Consider the following 25,683-nt stretch of genomic DNA (forward strand, 5'->3'; position numbering starts at 1 on the left):
AACGAGAGTAAATATTTTTTAAAGATTTTATGATTTTACAAGATTTTCATTTTAAATAAGAAAAAGATTATTATTATTATATTATTATATTTTTGAAAATATTTGATTATATTGAAGTGAAACATATTTAATATTTTATTACAATTTGATATAGTATCTGAACAAAAAGAATAAATATTTAATGAGTGAAACTGATAGTAATTTAGATTTAAGTAGCCTTGTAGCAGAATTAAATTCAATTTTAGAACCAAATAGTAATAAAGATAACGAAATGGCTCAAACAAACTACCAATTGTTAAAACTATACTTAGATTCTATCCCAGCATACGATGGTAATCCACATACTTTAACCATATTTATAGAAAATTGTGAAAATTTAATAACTAATTTTGCTAGCCAAACAGATGGCACTTTGAATACATTTTTACTTCGAGCTATATTAGGTAAATTAAATGGAAGAGCTCAAATGTTAATAGGCTCTAGGACAGAATTAAATACATGGCAACTTGTAAAGAATGCCCTAAATCTTAGTTTTGGAGATCAGAGAGATCTCGATTGCCTTATCCAAGACCTGATAACGTTGAGGCCTTTCAAAAATGAAACCCCTTATAATTTCGGCATGCGATGCCAAGAAACACGTAGTTTAGTAGCACAAAAATTAAATACCCTTAATATTAAAGCACCAGAAAAATTAATTAGAATACAAAGTTACGATGACTTATGTTTAAAAACTTACATTAGAGGCTTACCCTTATCGTTACAAACAAATATTAGATTGAGAAACCCAGACAGTTTAGAGAAAGCTATGTGCTTCGTTATCGAAGAAGAGAATTTTCTATATTCGTTACAACGCGGAAATAATTTAAACTCACAAAATTCTTTTAGACCCTCATCGAGACATACTCCTACGAGAAACAATAATTCTAATCAAACTTATATTCCTAGAAATAATTTTCAACAAAATCGCCCTAATATGAGATTTCCACCTTACCAATATCAAAATATCAGACCGCAATACCAGAATAATAATTTTAATCCTAACAATACTTTTCAACCACACCAAAATCATTTCCGAAATTTCAATAATAATTATAATTCTAACTTCAATCCAAGAAATTTCGACAATAATAATTCTAATTTTCCACCAAGATACTTCAATAATAATAATTCTAATTTTCAACAAAGAAATGTTAATAATCAACCTCAAAATCAAAATCAATACCAGCCAGAACCGATGGATACAAATTCACGAAATACTTCTTTAAGATCTAGACCACATTTTACTTCCACGCAATTATTTAATCAACAAATTAATAACGATCAAATACAATTCGAAAATCCCTTTGAAAATAATAATATTCCCACTGATTACAAATACCCGACTCAAAGTTCATTACCCTATTCATTACCGCCTTACGAGAACAATTATGAAACTCAATCCAGTCCTTATCAAACTCAAGACAACACAAATGAAAGATCATATCACAGTCCAACTCAAAATGTTGAAAACGTAAATTTTTGCATGACCCAAGAAAATTACAATCCGACATAATATACTTAAATACAACGATAGCAGATTTACCACATATTATTATACCAGAACTCAATGCCAGATTTTTATTAGATACAGGGTCTTCCAAAAGTTTAATCTCTCCACAGTTAGCGCATAAATATTATAAAAATTTTATTTCTTATGAAAATTTTAATATACAGACGGCTCACGGAATTTCCATGCATAATGAAATAATTAATATTCCAGCTTTTAACATTTTTAAAGTAAACCAATATAATAAGTTTTATGTTTTTAAATTTAGCGAAAATTTTGATGGATTAATTGGTATAGATTTATTACAAAAATTAAAAGCTTCAATTAATGTCAACACGAGACAAATGAAAACGCCTTATGTAACTATACCCATAATTTTTGAACCCAGTAAAAAGAATATATTATATCCCAAAGCAACTTTTAATCATACAATAATTATTCCCCCTAGAACTAAGCAAATAGTCAAAATACCGGTAAAATTAAATGAAGGATTAGGCATACTAGAATATAAAAATTTCGGTAAAGGAATCGAAATGCCTAAAGCAGTAGTTAACGTAAAAAATAATTTTGCTATAACCACTATTACGAATATGAGCGAATATAAGACAACGTTAAGTAATATTGAACCCTTAGATATAGAACCATTAGATATAGTAAATACTAATTTTATAAGAAAGATGGAAACTGACGAAGAAACGTCTATTAATGATGATAATATGTTAAAAAGGAATTTAAAAAATATAAGGATAAATCATTGCAACAAAGAAGAAAAAGAATTACTAAGAAATCTTTGTTTCCAATATAGAGACATATTTTATTGTGAAGGCATACCCTTAAGTTTTACTAATAGTATTAAACATAAAATTAAAGTTACTGATGATTCTGCAATATATACAAAATCATATCGTTTCCCGGAAGTTCACCGAGAAGAAGTTAAATCCCAAATAAATAAGATGTTAGCAGAAGGTATAATAGAAGATAGCAATTCAGCGTTTTCGAGTCCCATTTGGGTGGTCCCGAAAAAACAAGATGCTACAGGAAAAAGAAAATGGCGTCTAGTAATAGATTACAGAAAGTTAAACGAGAGAACCGTAGATGATAAATACCCATTACCAAATATAACAGAAATTTTAGATAAATTAGGAAGAGCAAATTATTTTTCGACACTAGATCTTGCAAGTGGCTTCCACCAAATAGAAGTAGACCCACAAGATGTTGAAAAAACAGCCTTTAGTACCCCACAAGGTCACTTTCAATTTAAAAGAATGCCTTTTGGTTTGAAAAATGCACCCTCAACTTTTCAGAGAGTAATAGACAATGTTTTAAAAGGACTAACAGACGAAACATGTATAGTATATTTAGACGATATTTTAATTTATAGCACATCTTTACAAGAGCACCTTGAAAAATTAAAAATAGTTTTCGAAAGACTTAGAAAAAGTAATTTAAAGGTACAATTAGACAAGTCAGAATTTTTACAAAAAACAGTTATGTATTTAGGACATGTAATTACCCCTCAAGGCGTAAAACCAAACCCTGATAAAATCGCAGCTATAAAAAGATTTCCCATTCCAAAAACCCAAACTGAAATAAAAAGCTTTTTAGGATTACTAGGTTACTATAGACGATTTATAAAAGATTTTGCAAAAATTACTAAACCAATGACCAAATGTTTGAAAAAAGGTTCGAAAGTAAACCACGATAAAGATTTTATTGACTGTTTTGAAACTTGTAAACAAATATTAACAAATGACCCTATTTTACAATACCCAAATTTTAGCGAACCATTTATATTAACGACAGATGCTAGCAATTATGCAATTGGAGCCGTATTATCACAAGGAAATGTACCAAATGATCGACCCGTCGCATACGCCTCAAGAACACTAAATAAATCAGAGACAAATTATTCAACTATAGAGAAGGAGCTATTAGCAATTGTATGGGCCTGTAAACATTTTAGACCATACCTTTACGGAAGAAAATTTTTCATTTACACGGATCACAAACCATTATCTTGGCTTTTTAGTCTAAAGGAGCCAAACTCAAAATTAATACGTTGGCGTTTAAAACTAGAAGAATTCGATTATAAAATTATTTATAAAAAAGGAAAACACAATACAAACGCAGACTGTCTATCTCGCATTACAATTAACGCATTAGAAGATGAATCAATAATAAATAATCCTGGAGACGTAGACGAAGATATTTTAAAGTACCTCCAAAATTTTGCAGAGAATCCATTAGAGACACAACCTTCAACAAGTGACAATAACGAATCGAGAAAAATTAACATTATTTCTGATATAAGAATACCTCCAGACAAAATAAATACACAAGACGAAAGCTCAGACGAATCTACACAACATACAACCGCAAACGAAACAACGAATCAAGGAATACCCATTTTAGACGAAATAATAAATAACAAAGTTCACCAAATCTTAGTATACCCTAACGTTTACCCAAAAACCGATATAACTCATGAAACTTATCAAAACCATAAAATAATTAAAGTAAAAATCCCTGAAACTGATAATGAAAAAGATATTTTTGAATTTCTTATGGCATACACAAACCTTAACACTACATTTTATTTGTACTTCAGTAAAGACAACCTGTATAATGATTTTAATAAATATTACCTAAAACATTTTTCTGAAAATGGTCCGAAACTAATTAAATGCACTAGATTAATTAATACAGTAGCAAACGAAGAGGAACAAATAATTTTATTAAAAAACTACCACGAAGGAAAAACTAACCATAGAGGAATTAACGAAACATTTGAAAAATTACGTCAAAATTATTACTGGAAAAATATGAAGACAACTATTACTAATTACATTAACGAATGTTCTATTTGCCAAAAAAATAAATATGGTAGACACACCCCTTATGTCCCACTAATGCTTACGGAAACCGCCAGCAAACCTTTTCAAATTATTCATATAGATATTTTTACATATGACGGTAACAAATATTTGACCCTCACAGACGCATTTACTAAATTTGCTCAAGCTTATTCTATTCCAGGTAAAAACGCAATTCACATTACGAAATCCTTAATAAAATACTTCACTTCTTTCGGCATTCCCCAATTAATAGTAGCAGACAAAGGTAGAGAATTTAATAATGAAGTAATAAAAGATTTATTAGCAATTCACAAAATCAAAGTTCATTTTACTACTCCTGGTCACCATGAATCAAATTCAATAGCTGAACGAATACACTCTACACTAATCGAACATTTAAGACTTCTAAAACAAACGTATCCTAACGAAGATGACCTAATGGACTATGCTCTTATAGCTTACAATAATTCTATTCATAGTTCCACAAAATTTACCCCATTTGAACTAACTTTCGGACATACAGATTCTAGAAACCCCAACGAACTATTTCTTTCCCAAAATTTCTATTCAGAATATATAAATAATCATAAAGACAAATTAAAACACGTTTACCAAAATGTACATGAAAATCTAACACAAAATAAAACTAAAGTAATTGATAAACGAAACGATCAAGGAAAAATAAATTCAGAATTTAAAATTGGACAAGTAGTTTATAAAGTTAATACCCAAAAACGTAACAAAAAACATCAACCATACTTAGGTCCCTACAAAATAACCAAAATTCTTGACAGAAACCGAGTAGAACTTGTACGACAAAGACTTAAATATAAAAAAGACATTAACCAGACCGAAATTATACATATTAAAGAACTAAAGAAACCTCCCGTTGCAGGTTCACCCTCTGGACAACAAACGTCGACGCAAGACGAGACACATCCAAATTCCATAACTTAAACGACAATCCCGGACTTTTACCCCTTCATTTAGGCACAGCCCGAATTCAGAAAGATGTTTGGACTTTTATACATATCTATGACATTACAAACATTACTACAAATTTCCTTACTTTACAAAATCAATATAATTCCATGATAAATACCCTTTCAAATACTTCCCAAATTCTAAGCTTTAATAAAGAATTTCAAGACTCCTATCATTTAATCCAAATTTTAGAAAACAAAATTTATCTCGAATTAAGACAATTAAATCCCTTTTGGAATACCAGATCTAAAAGATCTCTATTTGATGGTGTAGGTTCCGCAATAAAATTTATAACCGGAAACCTAGACCAAAACGATGCAAAACGCTACGACGACGCTATATCAACTCTAACAAATAATCAAAATAATATTAAAACTATAGTTAAAAATCAAATCACCTTATTAAGATCTTCAATAAAGAATTTTGAAAATAATACAAAAATCTTAGCTCATAACCAGTTAATTTTAAGTTCACGCATAACAGAAGTTCAAAACTTAATTAAAGATATAAAAGTAGAAAAAGTTGAGACATTTCATTATTTTGCACTAGAAAGACTTGTGTCACAATTTTACACTAGTTTCCAAATTATTTATGATCTACTAGAAAAAATCGAAGTTGCTATCAGCTTTTCGAAACTAAATACATTTCATAATTCGATAGCCGACCCAGATGAACTATTTCTCGAAATATTAAACGTTAGTAAATTCCTTAAAAATAACAAATTCCCTTTTGAATTATCTTTGCAAAATATTTTGTTGTTCGAAAAAATAATAAAGATAAAAAGTTATAGTAAAGCAAATAAAATAATTTTTGTACTTGAATTACCCATTGTTGAGATCAATGACTATGATTATTATCATCTTTATTCCTTTCCGACCCGATACCAAACTCATTTTAGAACAATTATTCCAAAATCCAAGTTCCTACTTTCCAATCGATACCAATATGCACTTGCCAACATTCAGTGTCAAAAATTGTTAGAAGAAGAATATTTATGCCACGATGTCCAGTCCATTGAAGTAACACCAACAGCCCCTTGCGAAGTTCAACTAATACAGTACTCAAAATTTGTAAATCAATGTCAATCAGTGCCAACAGAAATTAACAATATAAAAATTCAAAAACTTGAAAACAATAAGTGGATCGTAATAACTCTAAACAAAGTGATTAGTATTCAAAAATGCGACAAAAATTCGGACAATATTCCATTAAACGGTAGTTACTTAATCGAACTCAATAGTGCGTGCGAAATTTATATAGACAATTACGTTTAAAATCATTTGAACTAAAAACTCCAAACTTTGTTAAAATGGAACTGCCAAATTTAGAAGTGTTACTAAAAACCCCGGTCAGTGATCTAAACTTTAAAACAATAAAAATAGACTCAATAAAATTAGACGAATTAAATAATGTTCAAAGTACTTTAGCAGATCAAGAAAACAAAATAGACAATCTAGACACAGTTCCCATTCATTTTCAACATGTCAGTTTTTATACCATAATTTTATATGTCATAGCAATCATCTTCCTTGTCTACACCATTTGGCAAATATACAGAAAAAATACGAATCCAGAATCACCAAAGGAATCCACAGAACAAGAAAAGAAGGTACCAGAAAATTTTCCATTTCTTCGAACTATGCTACCCCGTAGTTCTCATCTAGCCCCGGAGGAGTTAAGAAACCAGAACTGCTAAATCACCAATAATAAAAGGACAGCGTCAGCAAGCTTCACCTCGACCACACCTCGGCGTCACCGAGCTTATAAATAAACTTTTGCATTGTATAGCGTCACTCTTATTTTGCATTTAACTGTAGTAAGTAGTCCCTTGTCAATAAAGTTCTTTTTAAAAACGTTGTTCTTGGACCTAGAAACTTCACTTACATTTTTAATTTTACAAACAATTTTACTTATTATTGTCTTCAATGTAAAACAGATTGCAAAATATCTTGGATGTTAATAAAATTTAAAAAAAATTTATAAATTATCTAGGTTTTTGTCTATGTTACGAATAGGTATAGATTTTCTTGAGGAAAACTGGTTATTACGAAAACATATGCACCTTAATTTAAACAAATATCATTTATAAGCAACTTACATGATGGCCTCCAAATAATGCTATCCATAAATTACCCTTTAGGTCTATGTTCATTCCGTCCGGAATACCTTGAAAACCGGCATCTTTAATGTTTATAACAGTCCTTCTGTTAGCTACAATTGGTAAATAGTATATAAGTAGTTATAATTTTAAATAATTGAGATTATAAAATAATTATTGTAACTCTTTATGCCAAACAATTTGGCAAACCTAAAAGACCGGTGGTAGCATTTGTAAAAATGTATCTAATAGTAGAGAATGCGATGAGCGTAAGAGCAAGGATTTCCGGCCAATGTTTTTTTAAATGCATTCATTTTTTTTTTCGAATACTGAAAAATCTGATAAATATTATCAGTAGTAATTGCAAAAGTGCTCTAAAATTATTGAATTTTTCCCGAGTGACACTTTGACAGTTTTAATTTCACGAGCCAAAGGCGAGTGAAATTATGTCAAAGTGTCACGAGGGCAAAAATTCTATATTCATTTTATAGTTCGAGTGCAATTTGTTGCGACTATTCATGAATAAAACTGTTCAAAATCAAAATTTTATTGTAATTTATTTATGTAAGTACAAATTAGTACAATTAAACACACAGCTGTTATAAATATTTGACGATTGAAAGTCATCACTTTTATAATTCTTAAAACATTGTCATTAATGTCACTGAATGTATTTTTTCGTAGCATCGGACGTAATATACTTAACGACGGGCAATTATCAAAAATTATCGATTTAATTCAGATTTCTGTAGCTTTCTATTGGTCAGAATCTCCTATGAATGAAATAATCAAAAAATTTAAAGGCAGAATGAACGATTACAACATTACCGAGGGCCGAAAGTCCCTTAGAATAATCAAAAAGTTTCTTCTAAATGAGATAGGTACGTGAAATTAAAATTTTTAAATTTTTTATTCTTTTTCACCCCTGTAACTTATTAAAATCAACATTATAGATGTTTTGGTAATAATGTAATCTTTCATTCCGCGTTTTCACTTTTTGTTTTCACAAAAGTACTTAGTTTACTCAGAATTTAAAAAAATTAATGCATTTAAAATTCATTGGCCTGCAATTTGGCCCCTACGCTTTTAAGGATAAAAATTATTTGATTCGCCGGTCTGGAACAAAAATGACATAACTGCAAATTTTGTCAATTCCTATTTATTGCGTTATCAATTTCTAAAATACTGTGTATAGATAATACAAATGCGATAGAACTGTCACTATGTGCTGAGCCACTAGAGGGTAGTTGCGTCGTTATTGAAATATACCTACACCATTTTAGACTTTGTTTCAGACGAATAATGACGCAACTGTAAATAAGGTTGAAAATGGGAAGATTAAATTAAGATAATGAAATTCGGACCAATAGGGATGAAAATAAAAGCCATCGCTGTAAGAATAAACTAAATATTTAAAAATCGTTTTTTTGTACAGAAAAATTTTAAGATTGAGAATAAAGCATCTATAGGTAGGGTTGAAAATGGGGGGATTAAATTAAGATAATGAAATCCGAACCAATAGGGATGAAACAAAAACCCATCATTATAAGAATAAACGCCATACCAATGCTCCTGGCGATTCCCATCTCTAGTGTGGGCAGATCAACACGTGAAAAATCAGGCTCTCTAAAAATTCAATTTTTTGGCGAATAAGAAATAGTTTCTAAAGTGATTTTAGTTACAGTGTGTCAAAGACGATTAGTGTTAAGTGAAGTTATAGAAGTAAACTTTTGAAACAGACTGTAAGTACAATAATATTAAATACAATACATAAACTTAAAACAACAAATACAATTTAATTCAACATCAAGCCAAAAAAGTAGATCATTAGAACGTTGATTACAAGCTCCAGAAACTGGAATTTTGAAAGTTAAAGGTGGGAACTGTTGAATCGAACTGCTCCAAAATAACGTAAAATAATTTAATTTAATTTAATTCAATTTAGGGGTAACACATTCGAAAGAGAAACATATTGCTTGAGAAAATCATCTTCTTCTGGCGCGATAGGTGGGGAGGGTGATTTTATCGCGAGCAATTTCGGTAAGAAAATGAACCCCGACGATTACACATCCGACGATAATCGGAAAAGATATAGAGAAAATGAAGAGCAGTCTTTTTCGAAAAGCAAAAAAGTATCAAGAACCCCAGATAAAAGGAACACAGAGGAAGACAAACTAGACCAAATATTAAATATGATGGCAAACTTAACGAAAGAGACACAAGATCTGAAAATTCACGTAAAAGAAATTAAAGAGGAGCAAAGGCAATACAGAGAAGAAATGAGGGAACTCCGAATTGAATTAGAAGAATTAAGACAAGAGAATGGTGAAGTGCGAAGAGAAAATGAACACATGAAAAAGGAACTGGAAGATGTAAAAGTGCGCCTTGAAAGACTCGATAGAGCAAGAAAAGAAAATAATGTTATAGTACAGGGAATGACAATAGATACGGGAGATAGAAGATTACTAAAAGAAACAATGGATAACTTTATGAAAAAAGAACTAGATATTAATATAAAGATAGAAGAAGCTGTGAAATTAAGAAACAAAACATGTTTAGTCAGATTGCCAAACAAAGAGGAAAAAATAAAAGTAATGGAAAATAAAAGAAAACTTAAAGAAGTAAAAGAAGAAAGAATATATATAAACAATGATTTAACGAAAGAGGAATTACAAATACAAAAAGAAATAGTCAAAATAGCAAATGATGAAATAAAGAAAGGAAAACGCGTCCAAATTAAGCACAACAAATTGATAATAGATGGACGGGAGAGGAAATGGAATAAGAATAAGAATCAGTTGGATGAGGTTTTTCAAAACGTTTCAAAAAACTAGCAACTGATGAGAGAATACAAGACAATACTTATTTGGCGACGGACGAGGCAAATAAAAAGGAAATGAGTGCAGATAAATTGATGTATCACAAAAAAGAAATAAATAAGAGCAGACAAGGAAACAAAAATACAAGACGAAAACAAAAAAATAAAAAACATAAAGAACTGAAAATAAACACATGGAATATAAGAACGATGTTGGCACCAGGAAAAATGCTAGAAATAAGCAAAGAACTAGCAAAGTATAAAATAGATATCGCAGCACTGCAAGAGATACGGTGGGAGGGACAAGGACAGATTGATAAACAAGACTTTACACTATTATACTCAGGAGGAAAGAAGCAAGGACAAAAAGGAGTGGGATTCATGATTCTAGGACAGCTAAGAGAAAAAGTCATAAACTTTAAACCGATATGTGAAAGAATTGCGTATGTAAGAATAAATAATAAACCATTCAATATATCACTATTAAACCTATACGCACCTACAGAAACAAGCAACACAGACGATAAAGACAATTTTTATGATAAGATAGAAGAAGAGATGGAAAAAATACCCAAAGAAGATGTTATAATTATACTAGGAGACCTCAATGCCCAGATTGGAAAAGAAGATTTTTTACAGCAAATTGCAGGAAAACACACCGTACACAAAAACACTAATGATAGTGGTCTAAGACTATGTAACCTAGCAACAAGAACAAACATGATAATAAGCTCAACAAAATTTGAACACCCTAAAATGCATAAAGTAACATGGAGGTCACCTGATCAGAAAACGTATAGCCAAATTGATCACATACTAATAAACAAAAGAAAACAATCTTCAATGAAGGACGTGAGAACTTTCAGAGGTGCGTGTGCGGATTCAGACCACTATATGGTCGCAGCCACCATAAGACAAAAAGTTAAAATCCAAACTAAACAGAAAAATCAACAGAAAAAATGGAATGTCAATAAATTGCAGAATGCAGATATTAGAAAAAAATATGAAGAAGAAGTAACAGTGCAAATAAGAGAGAAATATAAAGCAGAGGACATCAAATCAGAATGGGACATGATCAAAAAGTCAATAGAAGAAGCTGCAAAAAAGCAGGTAGGCAAACACCAGAAGAAAACAAAAAACGAATGGTATAACAACGAATGTAAAGAACTAACAGCACAAAAGGTGCAAGCAAGAATTAAATGGCTGAGAACGGATAAAGAGGAAGACAGAGAAAGTTATGAAAAATTAAGAAAGGACGCTAAGAAAATTATAAGACAAAATAAAAGAAGATGGGCAGATGAAAAGATGCAAGAAATAGAACAGGAAAGAACAAATAGAAACACGAAACATTTCTATAAAAATATTAAAGAACAAACCAAAAAATACAAAGGTAAAACAAACGGAATAAAAAATAAAGAGGGAATAGTCATTGTAGAAGACACTGAATATAGGCAGGTATGGGCAGATCACTACAGAGAACTCTTGACGGAGGAATACACTGGAGAAGAAATGCACGAAGAGGAAACGGTGGACGAAGATGCAGACGAAATACACATTCCAGTCTCAAAAGAGCCAACAATAGATGAACTCGAGGAAGTAATACAGAAGAGCAAAAATGGAAAAGCTCCAGGAAAAGACGAAATTAACATGGAACTTATAAAATATGGAGGAAAGGAACTGAAGGAAAAAATACTATCACTATTGAAAAATATATGGAAGGAAGAGAAGATGCCAGAGGACTGGGAGATAGGGCAGGTAATAACAATACATAAAAAGGGAGACCAACAAATTTGTGAAAATTATAGAGGAATAACACTACTAAGCACAACATATAAAATATTGACTTCAATAATAAGAAAAAGATTGTCAAAGATCACGAAGAAGAGAGTGGGACAGTACCAATGTGGATTCACAGAAGGAAGATCAACAATAGATGCTATACACACAATAAAACAAATAATGGAAAAAGCAAATGAATACAAACTGCAATTAGAAATGCTATTCATCGATTTCAAACAGGCATTTGATTCGATTAAGAGAAAACAACTAATGATTGCCCTGGAAAAATTAAAAATCCCACATAAACTCAGAAAATTAATAAATATGACAATGAGAACTACCAAAATTAGCATGAAGACGCAAAGAGGCGAGACAGATGAATTCATTATAAATAAAGGAGTGAAACAAGGGGATGCCTTATCCACGACACTGTTTAATCTAGCTTTAGAATATGTACTACGAAATATAAACAAAGGAAACCTAAGAACAAGAGGTGGACAAATAATCGCATATGCAGACGACATTGTTATTATTGCAAAAAATAGAAACATAATGAAAGAAATGCTAGAAGAAATAAAAGAGAAAGGGGAGACAATGGGACTCACATTAAATGAAGAAAAGACGAAAATATTAAGACTAGGGAAACCAGCAATAAAAGGAAAAACCAAAATAGGAAATTCAGAGTTTGAAGATGTAGAACATTTCAAATACCTAGGAGTGACAATAAGCAAAACGGGTGAAAGAATACCAGAAATAAAAGAAAAAATATTGGCAGCGAATAAAGCTTATTTTGCAAATAAAACACTACTTAAAAGCAAAATACTGTCTATTAAAACCAAGATGAGAATGTATAACACCATAATTAGACCAATATTATTATACGCAGCAGAAACAATGACGATGACTAAAAAAGATGAAGAAAACTTAAGAATAGTGGAGAGAAAGATCATGAGAACCATACTGGGACCAATCAGAACAGAGCAAAATGAATATCGAAGCCGAACAAATGCAGAGATTAAGAAAGTACTAAAAGAAGATATCGTGACCAAAATAAAGCAATGCAGAGTTAGATGGTTAGGTCACATCTGGCGGGCAGGAGATGAAGCAGTGACATATGCTATGATAGAATGGAATCCAGGAGGAAGAAAGAAAAGAGGAAGACCAAGATCAAAGTGGTTGCAAGAAGTTGAAGAAGACTTAAAAAACGCAGGAGTCAGAGAATGGCGGGGAAAAACTAGAGATAGGAAAAAATGGAGAGAAATCGTTAAGAAGATAACATAAGCAAAAGGGACTGATCCTCCTAAGAAATAGGATCTAGAAAGCTTACGCGACTTAGCCCCATATCGGGGTGTACAGTCACTATATATATATATATATATATATATATATATATATATATATATATATATATATATATATATATATATATATATATATATATATATATATATAATGCTCCTGGCCGGTTACTCTTTATTTAAGCACTATTTGAAATATTTAAACATTTTTAGATGAATAATTTCCGAGGACGAAATTGAACAATTCTACGAAGAAATCAATCAAGTATTAAAATCGACGAAACCACGAGACATCACCGTAATTCTAGGTGATTTTAACTCAAAAATTGGTAAAGAAAAAAGTGGCAAACAGGTAGGAGAATACGGACTCGGTAAAAGAAATGAACGAGGTGACAGACTGCTTCAATTCTGTCAGGAAAATAACATGATTATATCTAATACATTCTTCAATTTACCAAAGAGAAAACTTTATATGTGGAAATCACCCCAGGACAATGGCCAAATAATAATTCGAAACCAGATTGATTTTTTACTGATAAACGAACGATAAAGAAACTCCTTAAAATCCATTAAGGCTTACCCAGGCGAAGTTGTATATTCAGACCATAACCCTCTAATAGCGCAAATGAGTACTAAACTAAAAAGATTGGAGCAGAAAAGAAGAGCAAACCAGATAGACGTCAGTTATTTATGTAACCTGGAGGTAAAGGAGGAACTGCAAAGAAGTATTAATAATAATTTGAAAACACTTAATGAAAAAGAAACATATCAGCCAACAAACAACATAGATAAAAAATGGCAAAACGTAAAAATGGCGATAACAAGTCCTGCAAAGAAAATTCTGACTAAAGAAAAACCAAAAATAAAGCAAAGATGGATGACTGATAAAATCCATCTTCTCATGGACAATCGGAGGATAATGAAAGGAAAAATCGAAAAAATGTATAAACAAATACAGAAAGAAATCAAAAAGGAAATCAGAATAGCAGAGGAAGATTTTTATAAAAGGAAATGTAAAGAAATAGAGCAATTGCAGGCAAAACATGATATTTTTAATGTACATAAAACAGTGAAAGAACTTGCAGGTACACAAAAAAGTAAGCAGCCAAATACCCTGTATAATGTCAACGGAAACATAATAACAGAATTAGAAGAAGAGTTGAAGACATCGAAAAACTATGTTGAAGAACTCTCTGCAGATGATAGACAACAATCTGAACTAAGTAACATACAAGGAGACGAAGATCCAGAAATAACGGAAGAGGAAGTAATGTACGCACTAAAAAGAATGAAAAACGGTAAAGCCCCAGGTCCAGATGAAATACTAACGGAAATCCTTAAACTGATAGAAGAAGACTTGATCCACATTTTAGTTGAACTTTTCAATAGCATTTATACATCAGGAAAAATACCACAAGAATGGCTTTAATATTCCTAAAAATTATACACACTAGAGTACACAGAAAAACTGGAAATGGACATCAATGATACCCAGTTTGGATTCCGAAATGGACTCGGAACAGGAGAGGCGTTGTTTGCACTGAACGTTATGTCTCAAAGATGTCTTGACATAAATCAAGATGTATTCATGTGTTTCATAGATTATAACAAGGACTGTGATAAAGTGCGGCATGATCATCTAATCAGACTCCTGGCAGAAAAGAATTTAGATAAACGAGACATCCGACTAATAGCAAATATGTACTACCATCAGAAAGCAGTAGTGAGAGTAGAAAATAATGCCACTGAAGAAATTGAAATAAAGCGAGGTGTGAGACAAGGGTGTATACTGTCACGAACCCTGTTTAATCTCTATTCCGAAGACGTAATGAATAGAACACTCTCTGAGCAATCCATAGGTATTAAAATAAATGGTGTTAGATTAAATAATCTGAGATTTGCCGACGACACCGTTCTGATCGCAGAAACACTTGAAGAGCTACAGACATTGGTGAATAAGATAGCAGACTGCAGCGAAGAATATGGACTGTCTTTGAACATAAAGAAAACTAAATTTATGGTAATATCGAAATCAACACGAAATGTCCAAAATCTATATTTACACAATGAAATTATCGATCGAGTTAGCAAATACAAATATTTAGGTACTTTTGTAAATGAAGACAACGATAGCTCAGCAGAAATCAAAATAAGAATAGAAAAGCCAGATCCATATTCACTAAAATGAAGAGATTGTTCTGTGGAAGAGATTTGAGCCTTGAAATGAAACTTCGCCTGATGAGATGTTACATACTTTCTGTGCTGTTCTACGGAATGGAGTCATGGACGCTGAAAAAGATTGATATCAAAAAATTGGAGGCATTTGAACTGTTGATGTATCTCAGAATCTTGAGAATACACAGATACACAGAATCTGCTAAACAGATTGCACACTATGTCAAGGAGAATATATAACACAATAGAAAAGCCAGGTCCATATTCACTAAAATGAAGAGAGTGTTCTGTGGAAGAGATTTGAGCCTTGAAATGAAACTTCGCCTGATGAGATGTTACCTACTTTCTGTGCTGTTCTACGGAATGGAGTCATGGACGCTGAAAAAGATTGATATCAAAGAATTGGAAGCATTTGAACTGTTGATGTATCTCAGAATCTTGAGAATACACAGATACACAGAATCTGCTAAACAGATTGCACACTATGTCAAGGAGAAACTTGGTACCACCGATTTTATTCGATGCTTTCCATTGCTGAGGGATACGGAGAGACCAGACTCTGACTTTAAGATCGGTGTGCAAAATCAAAGTTTCATCAAGTTGCTGAAAGTTCTAAGTTTGTGGCCACCTGGTACTGTAGTAGACAACCTTAATGACAATCCTCCAGCGCATGCCAATTCAGCTCCAACGACCATAAAAGTAGCGGCTCCAGCATCCAGTACTCCTTACACACCATCAACACCTACTAAGGAGGGCATATCCATTCAGATTGGTTCAGATAGGGATGCCATTATTGCAAGTATGTCCTTTAATAAACAAAATTCAAGTATTGTGGTTACGGAGAAAACTATGAAAAAGGATGATGGGCTTTGTATGAACCCGATGACTCCACCTATAGTGCGGATATCTCGTACTGTGGATGTGGAAAATAGTCGTTGCTTGTTAGCTAGACTGAGGGACCCTGGAATTTTGAATCCTCTTCGACTCTTCCTTGCCCATCTCCATGATCAACCCTCGAGTACGTGTTACGATGGGCACACCAACACCACCAATAAATTGATGCTGGCTTCAGAGGGACTCCATACTGACGTGGATTCCCTGCGTAAGCTGTATCACAGATTCCATGAGGCTTACGGTATTAGTACACTGCTGAAGTTGAAGCAGATCTTTCGGCTTTTGGAACATTCTTTTCCACTGAGACGCGCCTCCGACTCCAGAAAATTAGGGATTGTCAGAATAAATATTTTTCGAGTAATTCCCCATCTAGCAAAAATTTTTTTTAAATAAATTGACGCGTACAGAAGATCAAGCGCCTTCTGACAATTTGGACGATAGCAAGCTAAGTTTATTTCTTATTAACATTCAGTCCTTAAGACACAAAACTGATGAATTACTTCTATTACTAGAAGAGCTAAATTTTCCTGAGATTGTTGCCATAACTGAACATTGGTTAAATGTTGATGAACCTGTGTTTATTAAAAATTACACTATTATATTCAGATTTAACAGGAGTAGATTATCTCATGGGGTACTTTGATTATGTCTACACAAAATGACTTTTCAGCAGTGACCAAATTTGATAATTTATTAATTGAAAAAGTATTTGAATTCTCCATAATTTATCAGAAATCTTCTGACCTCTATATTATTTGTATTTATAGAACTCCCGATGCGGATGTGCAGATTTTCTTACAACAACTACTTAGCTTGCTAGAATCTATTCCTTCAAAAAGTAAATTAATTCTATGTGGCGATCTACATATTGACTACTCCAGTGTGTGTGCTGCTCAAGAATCTCTTCATTCTATCTTTGATTCCTTTGGTATAGGTATGCATGTAAATTCTCCAAGCAGAATAACTAAAACTAGCTCTAGTATCATTGATTATGTCGTATCGTCTTTGGCTCCAAATTCTACTGACTGTACTGTTTTCAACTCAGGTTTCTCTGATCATGAAGCAGTATTGACTACATTTTGGTTAAAATCAAAAAATAATAGTGAAAACACACAACGAAAATTGTTCCGTGTCTTTGGAGAACAAAATTTTCTAACATTTAAACACCTATGTCAAACAACTGACTGGGACTTCCGCTCTGTTGATGTCGACATCGAGTTTTCTAGATTCATAAAGCTATTGTCTGGTCTGGCATACGAATCCTTTCCTCTTAGGTCCATCAAAACTAAACATCGTAAACCCTGGTCAACTAGAGGTCTACGTATATCTGCAAAGAACATGCGCTCATTATCGTACCTAAAATAATTCTCGGACAACATATCGTTCCATGATTACGTTAGGATTTACAGGAAAATTTACCATAAAGCCATAAAGGCCGCCAAGGAAATTTATTATAATGCGAGGCTGGCTAAATCAGGTAATGTTGCTAAGGAAACGTGGTCTATCGTAAATGAACTGAGAGATAAGACTTCTTCTCCCACCACAATCCCGACTTCTCCTGAGACCCTGAACAATTACTTTGTAAATGTGGCAAAAAATTTAACAAATACTATACCTCTTTCTCAGGATCCGATTTTATATCTTTCGCATAAGAATGTAAAAAGTTTCTTTTTTACACCCATAGTATCAGGTGAACTACGCTCTACAATAAATGACGTTAAAAATAAATCGTCATCTGGGACTGATGGCCTCACTCTTAAAATGTTTTCTGCTCTACCTGATTGCACTTTAAACCATCTTACTACCTTAATAAACAGGTCATTCGAAACTGGAGTTTTTCCAAGCTGCCTTAAGACAGCGATAATTGTTCCTGTACACAAAGGAGGCGATAAAGATCTTGCTTCGAATTATCGCCCTATTGCACTCCTGCCCACGTTGTCGAAGATAATTGAAAGTCTGGTAAAAAAACGAATCTTAACTTTTCTGTTGAAATACAAATTGCTTACTCCACATCAATTTGGATTCCTGAGTGACAAATGCACGAATGATGCTATGTTCTTCCTTTTCGATCATGTTTACTCCAGTCTAAACAACCATCACTCTACAGCAACAATTTTCTGTGATTTCTCTAAAGCATTCGATTGTGTAAACCATAACATCTTGACTGACAAATTACAGCGCTATGGATTTAGGGGAAAGGCTCTTACATGGCTTAAATCATATCTTAATAAAAAAAGGTCAGTTTGTAAGGGTTGACACGAAGACGTCTTCTTGCATGCCATTCAGTTCTAGGCCCTATATTGTTTCTGATATACATAAATGATATCTCTAGTCTGAACATTAAAGGTAAGATATGTCTCTTTGCAGATGATACTAGTATTACTTGGAGTAACACGGATATTATGGATCTTCGCAATACCATAGCTACAGACCTAGTCACCATTAAATCGTAGTGCGATTCGAATCTCCTGTTATTTAAGGTTTCTAAAACCAAAGTCCTACCTTACAACAGTATGATGCAACCTTTAGTACTTAATAACAACAGTCTAGAGGTAGTTGAATCGGTGAAGTTCTTAGGGCTTATTGTGGATAAGTCTCTAAAATGGAACTTGCACATTGATGCCTTACTCAAAAAATTAAGTTCTGTTTGTTTTGCGCTAAGATCAGTTGCTACGGAAATGAATTTGTCAACATCTAGGACCGTTTATTATGCCCTTTTTGAGTCTCATCTTCGGCACGCCCTTCCATTTTGGGGTACGTGTTGTGCGACTCAATTTGAGCGTATTTTTAAACTACAAAAGAGAGCTCTTCGTTACTCCCTGAGACTCAATAGCAGAGTTAATCACCAAGAACTCTTTAAAAAATTTAAAATATTAACTCTTCCTAAATTATTAACTTTATAAAACAACTAGGAATAAGTAATACAGAGGGTCAAAAATAGAAAGCAGTCAAAATGACCGCTCTGGAGTTTCTAGTGTTAAGGGAACTAAACCCCCATAAAATTTTAATGGAGTGCACAAATTTTACTTTTATTTTTTATTAAGATGTTCCTGCCATCAGAATGCCACATGTCCATTTTCAATGAAAAATCTCCAATACTTTTCAATATATTGTCAGAAATCAATTTTTATTTTGTAACTTCAAGAGGCTATAACTTTTTTTATGTGCTTATTTGTACTAAGGTAAGTTAGGTTCAATCGACCTATTTTTGGTTCCAGAATTTAATTTATCACCTGTATTTTTGTTACACCCTGTATAGAAAACAAGGGATCCTGATATAATTTTTTTCTGACTATAATTGATTAATTATTAAAAAATGACTTTGTTTTCAAAAAGCTCTATCTTATTTGACTTTTTCTGTAAGTAAAAACTCCATTGGCTCCACTAGAATAGTCAGCGCCACGGTAGTAGACACACGGATACCTAATTTCTAGGCTTAGGCTAATCCGGTCCGCTCTCACCTGTGACTTTCATGTTTGTCATATCAGGTGACTCTCATGAAACTATTTAAAATATTTGTTTTTCCATACAAAGCATACATTAGTTAATAGTATTGTTTATCTGCTTTAAAATAACTTTAAAACACCAACAATATTACAATACGTTAAAACTTTTACGACTTTAACAAAGTGACAACTGAAGGGCTCGGGGCAATAATGGACCTAAGCCACATTTTTTGAAATTTGAAGATTTTAGTAAAACGGGATCTGTAACAATGGTCTCAAGCCACCAGCGAAGTTTTACGGCTGTTGAGCAATATATGTGGCCATCAGGCTATAACGACCTTGTTGCCGACTTGTAAAATCATAGAATATTGTTAAGCAAGAACGTCATAAGCCACAGCAAAATCAACATGGCGACACATGATCGAAGAATGTTGGAAGAAAAACAATTATTTTATAAGGAAAAATACAGTAGTTCAGCTTCGGATTTTGACTCTGACGATTCTGTAAAGGATCGAGAATATTCTCCACACACGAGTTCCAGTGAAAGTGATGAATCTTCTCCGAAAAAGGTAAGTAAACATTTTAGTGGCTTGAGACCTTCTTGCTGTAGGATATGTGACTTGTGTCTTAATAAGTTATAATAACATTAAATTTACTTTTTTAGTAAAACGTCACCATAAATAACCAGTTTTAAATTTTTTTATTGATAAAGAGCCATTAGCACTAATATTCTATTTAAATTCGTTTGTCAATATCACGTTTTAACACCAAAAAAGTATTTTATTTAGTAGGTGGCTTGGTCCCTTCTTGGTTCGACAGCGAACACCCAAATTCCGTATTCATTAAACATACCCTAAATGGAGCGTTTGATGAAGTAAATGTTGGTAAGAGGGTTGTAAAGTTTGGTGACAACAAAAAGCTTAAAAATATATATATGGAGGACCAATAGTACTGAACAAGGAAAAAAATTCAGGGTATAAAGGAACTATTACAATATATTCCTATCATAAACCAGCAGTTTTATCTTAGTATTATTGGAATCAGTACAAGTAACATTGAACAAGACTATAACAAAGTTGATGAAGCAGAGGAAGTAAACAGGGATGATGAAACCGATTTTTTTGTAATAAAAAATAATATTGTAGGTATATTCTTGATTTTAGAATGATTTATTTTGTTATTTTAAAAAAGGTCATAAGCCACTTTTATTTGTTTAATAATTTTTTCCTGAAAAAATGCAGTTTTATTTTGTATCTTCCTTTGAAAAAATATATTTAATAATTTATTATGCATGTAAGTAATTAAGGTAAACATTATAAAATATAAAAATATGATTTCAGGATTTTGTCAAAAACTTTAAACGTGATTTACTCAAAACTTTTCAAATGAGGCTTAGGCCCCTTATTGCCCCGACCCCTTCAACTATAAACTTGCTTAGCTCAATGTATTATTAGCTCAATGTATCCGTGTGTCTATTGTAGTTAGTGATGTGAGTTGTAAAATTACATAACTTACGTTACATAAATTACACGTAACTTACGGTAATATTACATGATACCCGTAACTTAATGTAATTTATGTAATTTTTGGAATTTACGTAATTTATGAAATTTAACGTAACTTATGATAAATTTACATAAATTACCGTAATTTATGTAATTACTGGTAAAATTACATATATTATGGCAACTTATGCGCGCGCAATTGTCGTAAGTGCGGTGCGCCGGTGCCGGCGCGCGCGAACCAGTGGGTGCTATTACGCTCGTCGCTCGTTAGTCGTTCCTTAGTCTGAGTCAGGCAGGTTATGTTTACATTTCTGTTATTGTATGTGTAATGTGTATGTATAAGTTAGTTTTCGACTGTTCTTTCTCTATTCATTCACGCAGCGTTGGTTACTTTACATTTATTTATAAGGAAGCACAGAAACTATAAGGTAAGAAATATATTATTTCTACAAACAGCAAAACACGTGCCGGTGATGTCCATAGCAACCTTAGATTGGGAAACACAGGGGCGGGCCTATCGCATATCGACTGTACGTTAAATCTAACGCGCGTCATTTTATATGTGGCTACAGTACTTAATTCTGAATTCGGTTTACCAAGTTTTATTCGATTTTTTAGATTAGTTTACTGTACAATAACTATAAGAATGATAGGAGCAACGGGGTACTTGTGCATGTAGCATGTGTAATTGAATTACACTGACATAACTTACTAAATAAAAAATTTTGATAACGTTGAGGGCAAAATAATGTAGTTGTCCGATCCAGTATTCTGCTTATTCGAATTTCATTAAATTGTTACACAGATTCAATTTTAATCTTTCTTCTATTTAAGGATGCCTAACAATTTTTTATGCCCTCGTGCCCATCAAATACTTTGAAAAATAATGTTTTTTCCCTTCTTAATGTTTAAGTCTACCTGAATATTTTTTTTAGGTCATAAAACATGGTGAAACGTAAGACAGATATCTGGCTTTATTTTGAAGTGTTACCTGCGGGTTCTTCTAATCAAAAGACCATAAATGTGAGGTGTAAATTTTGCAAGAGTGTACATGCAAAAAATGCTACAAGAATGAAATCTCATCTTCAACAATGCACTTATGTGCCGCATATGATAAAACTTAAATTCAATATTTTAACTCCAAAGTCAAAGGGGAATCACTCTAAATTTCCATTTGAAACATCCATGAAAAAGATCACATCGGCAAAATTGGATAACGATAACACTGATGCTGCTTGTACATCATCAACGGTTTCCACAGCATCAACATCTGCTTCTGATAACATTCATGTGGAAACACCTGTTTGCACAAAAATCAACAGAATACAATCATTTTGTGATCGAATGACACACGAACAAAATAACGAATTGAATATTTTGCTTGCTAGAGCTATTTACACCAGTTCAGCACCACATTCAATTACCGAGAATGAAGATTGGAAATTGTTTTTTAAAAAAATTAGACCTTCATACACCTTACCATCGAGATATATGTTATCAAATCGTCTCCTGACCGAAGAGTACGAGCGAGTTGAAGTTCAAGTTAATGATAAAATTAAGCAAGCTGACAATTTATCATTGCAATGCGATGGTTGGTCCAACTTGCGAAATGAAAGTGTAATTAATTTCATTGTTACAACACCCGAACCGTTATTTGTCAAATCAGTACTAACAAAAGCAGAGAAGCATACCGCAGAATATATAACAAAATTAATGGTTGAAGTTCTGGAGGAGTATGGACCTAAAAAATTTTTCGCTATTGTGACTGATAACGCAAAGAATATGAGGAAGGCTGTGAGACAATGTGAAGAGATGTATCCCCATCTTGTATCATACGGCTGTTTAGCGCACACATTACATTTATTGTGCAGCGATATTTTGAAATTATCTTCAATAGAGACACATTTGTCACATATTATACATATCGTTAAAACTATTAACCAGTGTCAAGTACTGAGAGCTCAATTCACAGAAATAAGAAATGAGATGAAGTGTGGAGTGTCTCTTAGCCTACCTGTAAAAACAAGATGGGGTTCACATGTAAAATGTCTTCAAGATCTGACTAAATGCAAGTCCGTCCTACAACGTCTAGCAATATCTCCAGATAAAACAATTCAAGATAGAATACGCAGCGCAAAAGCAAATTTACTTGATGAAGGATTCTGGATAAATTCTAGCGCTCTTGTTGAATTGCTTAAGCCAATTACTGAAGCAATAACACGTCTTGAAGGAGATTCTTCGTCAATTCATTTGGTTTGTGAAACTTTCGCGAAAATCGGTAGTAACATATCTACTCATTTAGAATGCGTGAAACTAACGGATTGCGAAAAAACAGAAGCGATGGATAAATTTATATCAAGGAAGGAATACGCCCTTCAACCGATCCATTTTGCCGCAGACTTACTAAACCCTCGGTCTGTTGGTGCAAATTTATCATCAGCCGAAAGGATTGAAGCGATGAAATACATTACTACTATGTCAACCACGACCACGATAGAGATTGGTGATGAAGGAGTGTCAAAGATTACTGAGGATTTAGGAAACTATTTAGCTAAAACAGACTTTTTTGGCGAAACATTTTTATGGAACATACTCGATAATGTCTCTTTGGTTACATGGTGGAAAGGATTTTGTGGACATTCATGCCTCTCCAAAGTTGCAGTCAGGATATTGACAATGCCGTGCACTTCTGCGGCAACAGAGAGAAGCTTTAGCTCCCAGAGCAGCATTCATACGAAGAGAAGAAATCGCCTAACAACTCAAAGGGCAGCAAATTTAAATTATATACAATATAATTCAAAATTGCTGAAACGTTCACGACAACATCACATACAAAGTCAATATCCTATAGAAGAGACTGTACAGAACAACGTTTCGATAGAAGGTAGAAACTTACAGAAGGAGATAGAAGTAATTGAAAACCATATTTCCGAAGAGGAAGAATTAGACGAGGTAATTTTAAATTTAGGCATTTTTTAGATATGTGATATGTGCATGTGATATATGCAGTTTGCTTCTTTTCCGATTTTCCAATGCATTCCACCGTTTTCGAATAAAAAATTATAAATCTTATGTTTTCAGACAATATCATCATGGCATTCAAATACAACAGGAAATGGAAATTCCGACGATGATTTTAATTTTGCTGACTTTGCAATGACCGATGATGAAATTGATCAAAGAATGGAAACTAGGGAACAGAGACCAGCACGCATTTTGAGACAAAGCAAAGTGAACATTTTAGAAAACGTCTTAATGAAATCGGTAAATTAGTGTAAACACATACATATTTATTGTTTATATTCCAAAATTATCAATTTCAGGGTAAAGGCACAGAACAACCCCAAAAAAAAACGGAAGTCGAGAAGGATACTTCAGATGCCGAAAACAAGGTAGTTAGATCTGTATATATTATATTATAAACCCATTATTTTTACTCTCTATGTTTACACTTTCCTATTTAATTTCAGGATGCAGTTCTGGATTTGCCGGAGATAAAAAAAATTACACAAGGCTCATTGGAAGAGCAAACAATTGAAACTTCGACGTTTTATAACAAGAAGGTCTCCAGTTGTCTGCGAAAAAGGAAGTTGTGATTTATAAAAGCCGCTTAAAACAAAACTAAAGAACCTATGTTTTCATTTCTTTATTATTTGTATGTATTTCTTATCCACTTTTCTTTATTTCATAAGTATGTAGTTACTTTGTGTTTATTATATTCAATATGAATGCAAACAATTGATTTTTTAATACAATGAACATAAATTACATAAGTTACATAAATTACATCTGGTTTGTAATTTTTGGGTAATTTTACACGTGTAACTTACAATTTCTGAAATTACACGTAATTTCACATCGCTAATTGTAGTAGCGTGGCTACTAGACACACGGCTGCTATAAAATAAAAATATACTTACTTATACTTGCTGACTTCTCTTTGTAATCATACTCGTCTATGTTCTTGGTCGCGCTATCAATAAAATAAAACTTGGTAAAATTCCTATTCCAAACTAAGCCGTTGCTGATGCTCAAATTAGTTAATTCAAGATTGACTCTTAGTTTATTGTCGATCATGTATAAACTACCGCCACCTGATTCTACCCCCAGGTCCTCCTTTCTGGTTAAAGTTCCTATAACATATACTACTGATTTTGTATCTGGTGGTTTATAAATCTCTTTAGTATTCATTAACGTTTACATACCACAAAATAGGAAGCAACACTCAAGAAATACGCAGGAAAATAAAATTTAAGAGCATCAGAGATAAAACAATCATATACAT

General features: G+C 32.6%; 1 protein-coding gene across 1 annotated transcript in view; it reads right to left on the reverse strand.

The window, feature by feature from the left end:
- LOC126889873 (regucalcin-like) overlaps nt 1-25,683 on the reverse strand; it is an 89,911-nt gene that overhangs the window by 27,387 nt on the left and 36,841 nt on the right. The window contains exons 4-5 of the mRNA XM_050658557.1: nt 25,319-25,531; nt 7,484-7,596 (exon numbers count right to left, since the gene is read on the reverse strand). Of these exons, the coding sequence (XP_050514514.1) occupies nt 7,484-7,596; nt 25,319-25,531 (326 nt within the window). The remainder of the gene's footprint in view (nt 1-7,483; nt 7,597-25,318; nt 25,532-25,683) is intronic.

The sequence above is a fragment of the Diabrotica virgifera genome, chromosome 8 (genome assembly GCF_917563875.1).
Source record: "Diabrotica virgifera virgifera chromosome 8, PGI_DIABVI_V3a".
Lineage (NCBI taxonomy): Eukaryota > Metazoa > Arthropoda > Insecta > Coleoptera > Chrysomelidae > Diabrotica > Diabrotica virgifera.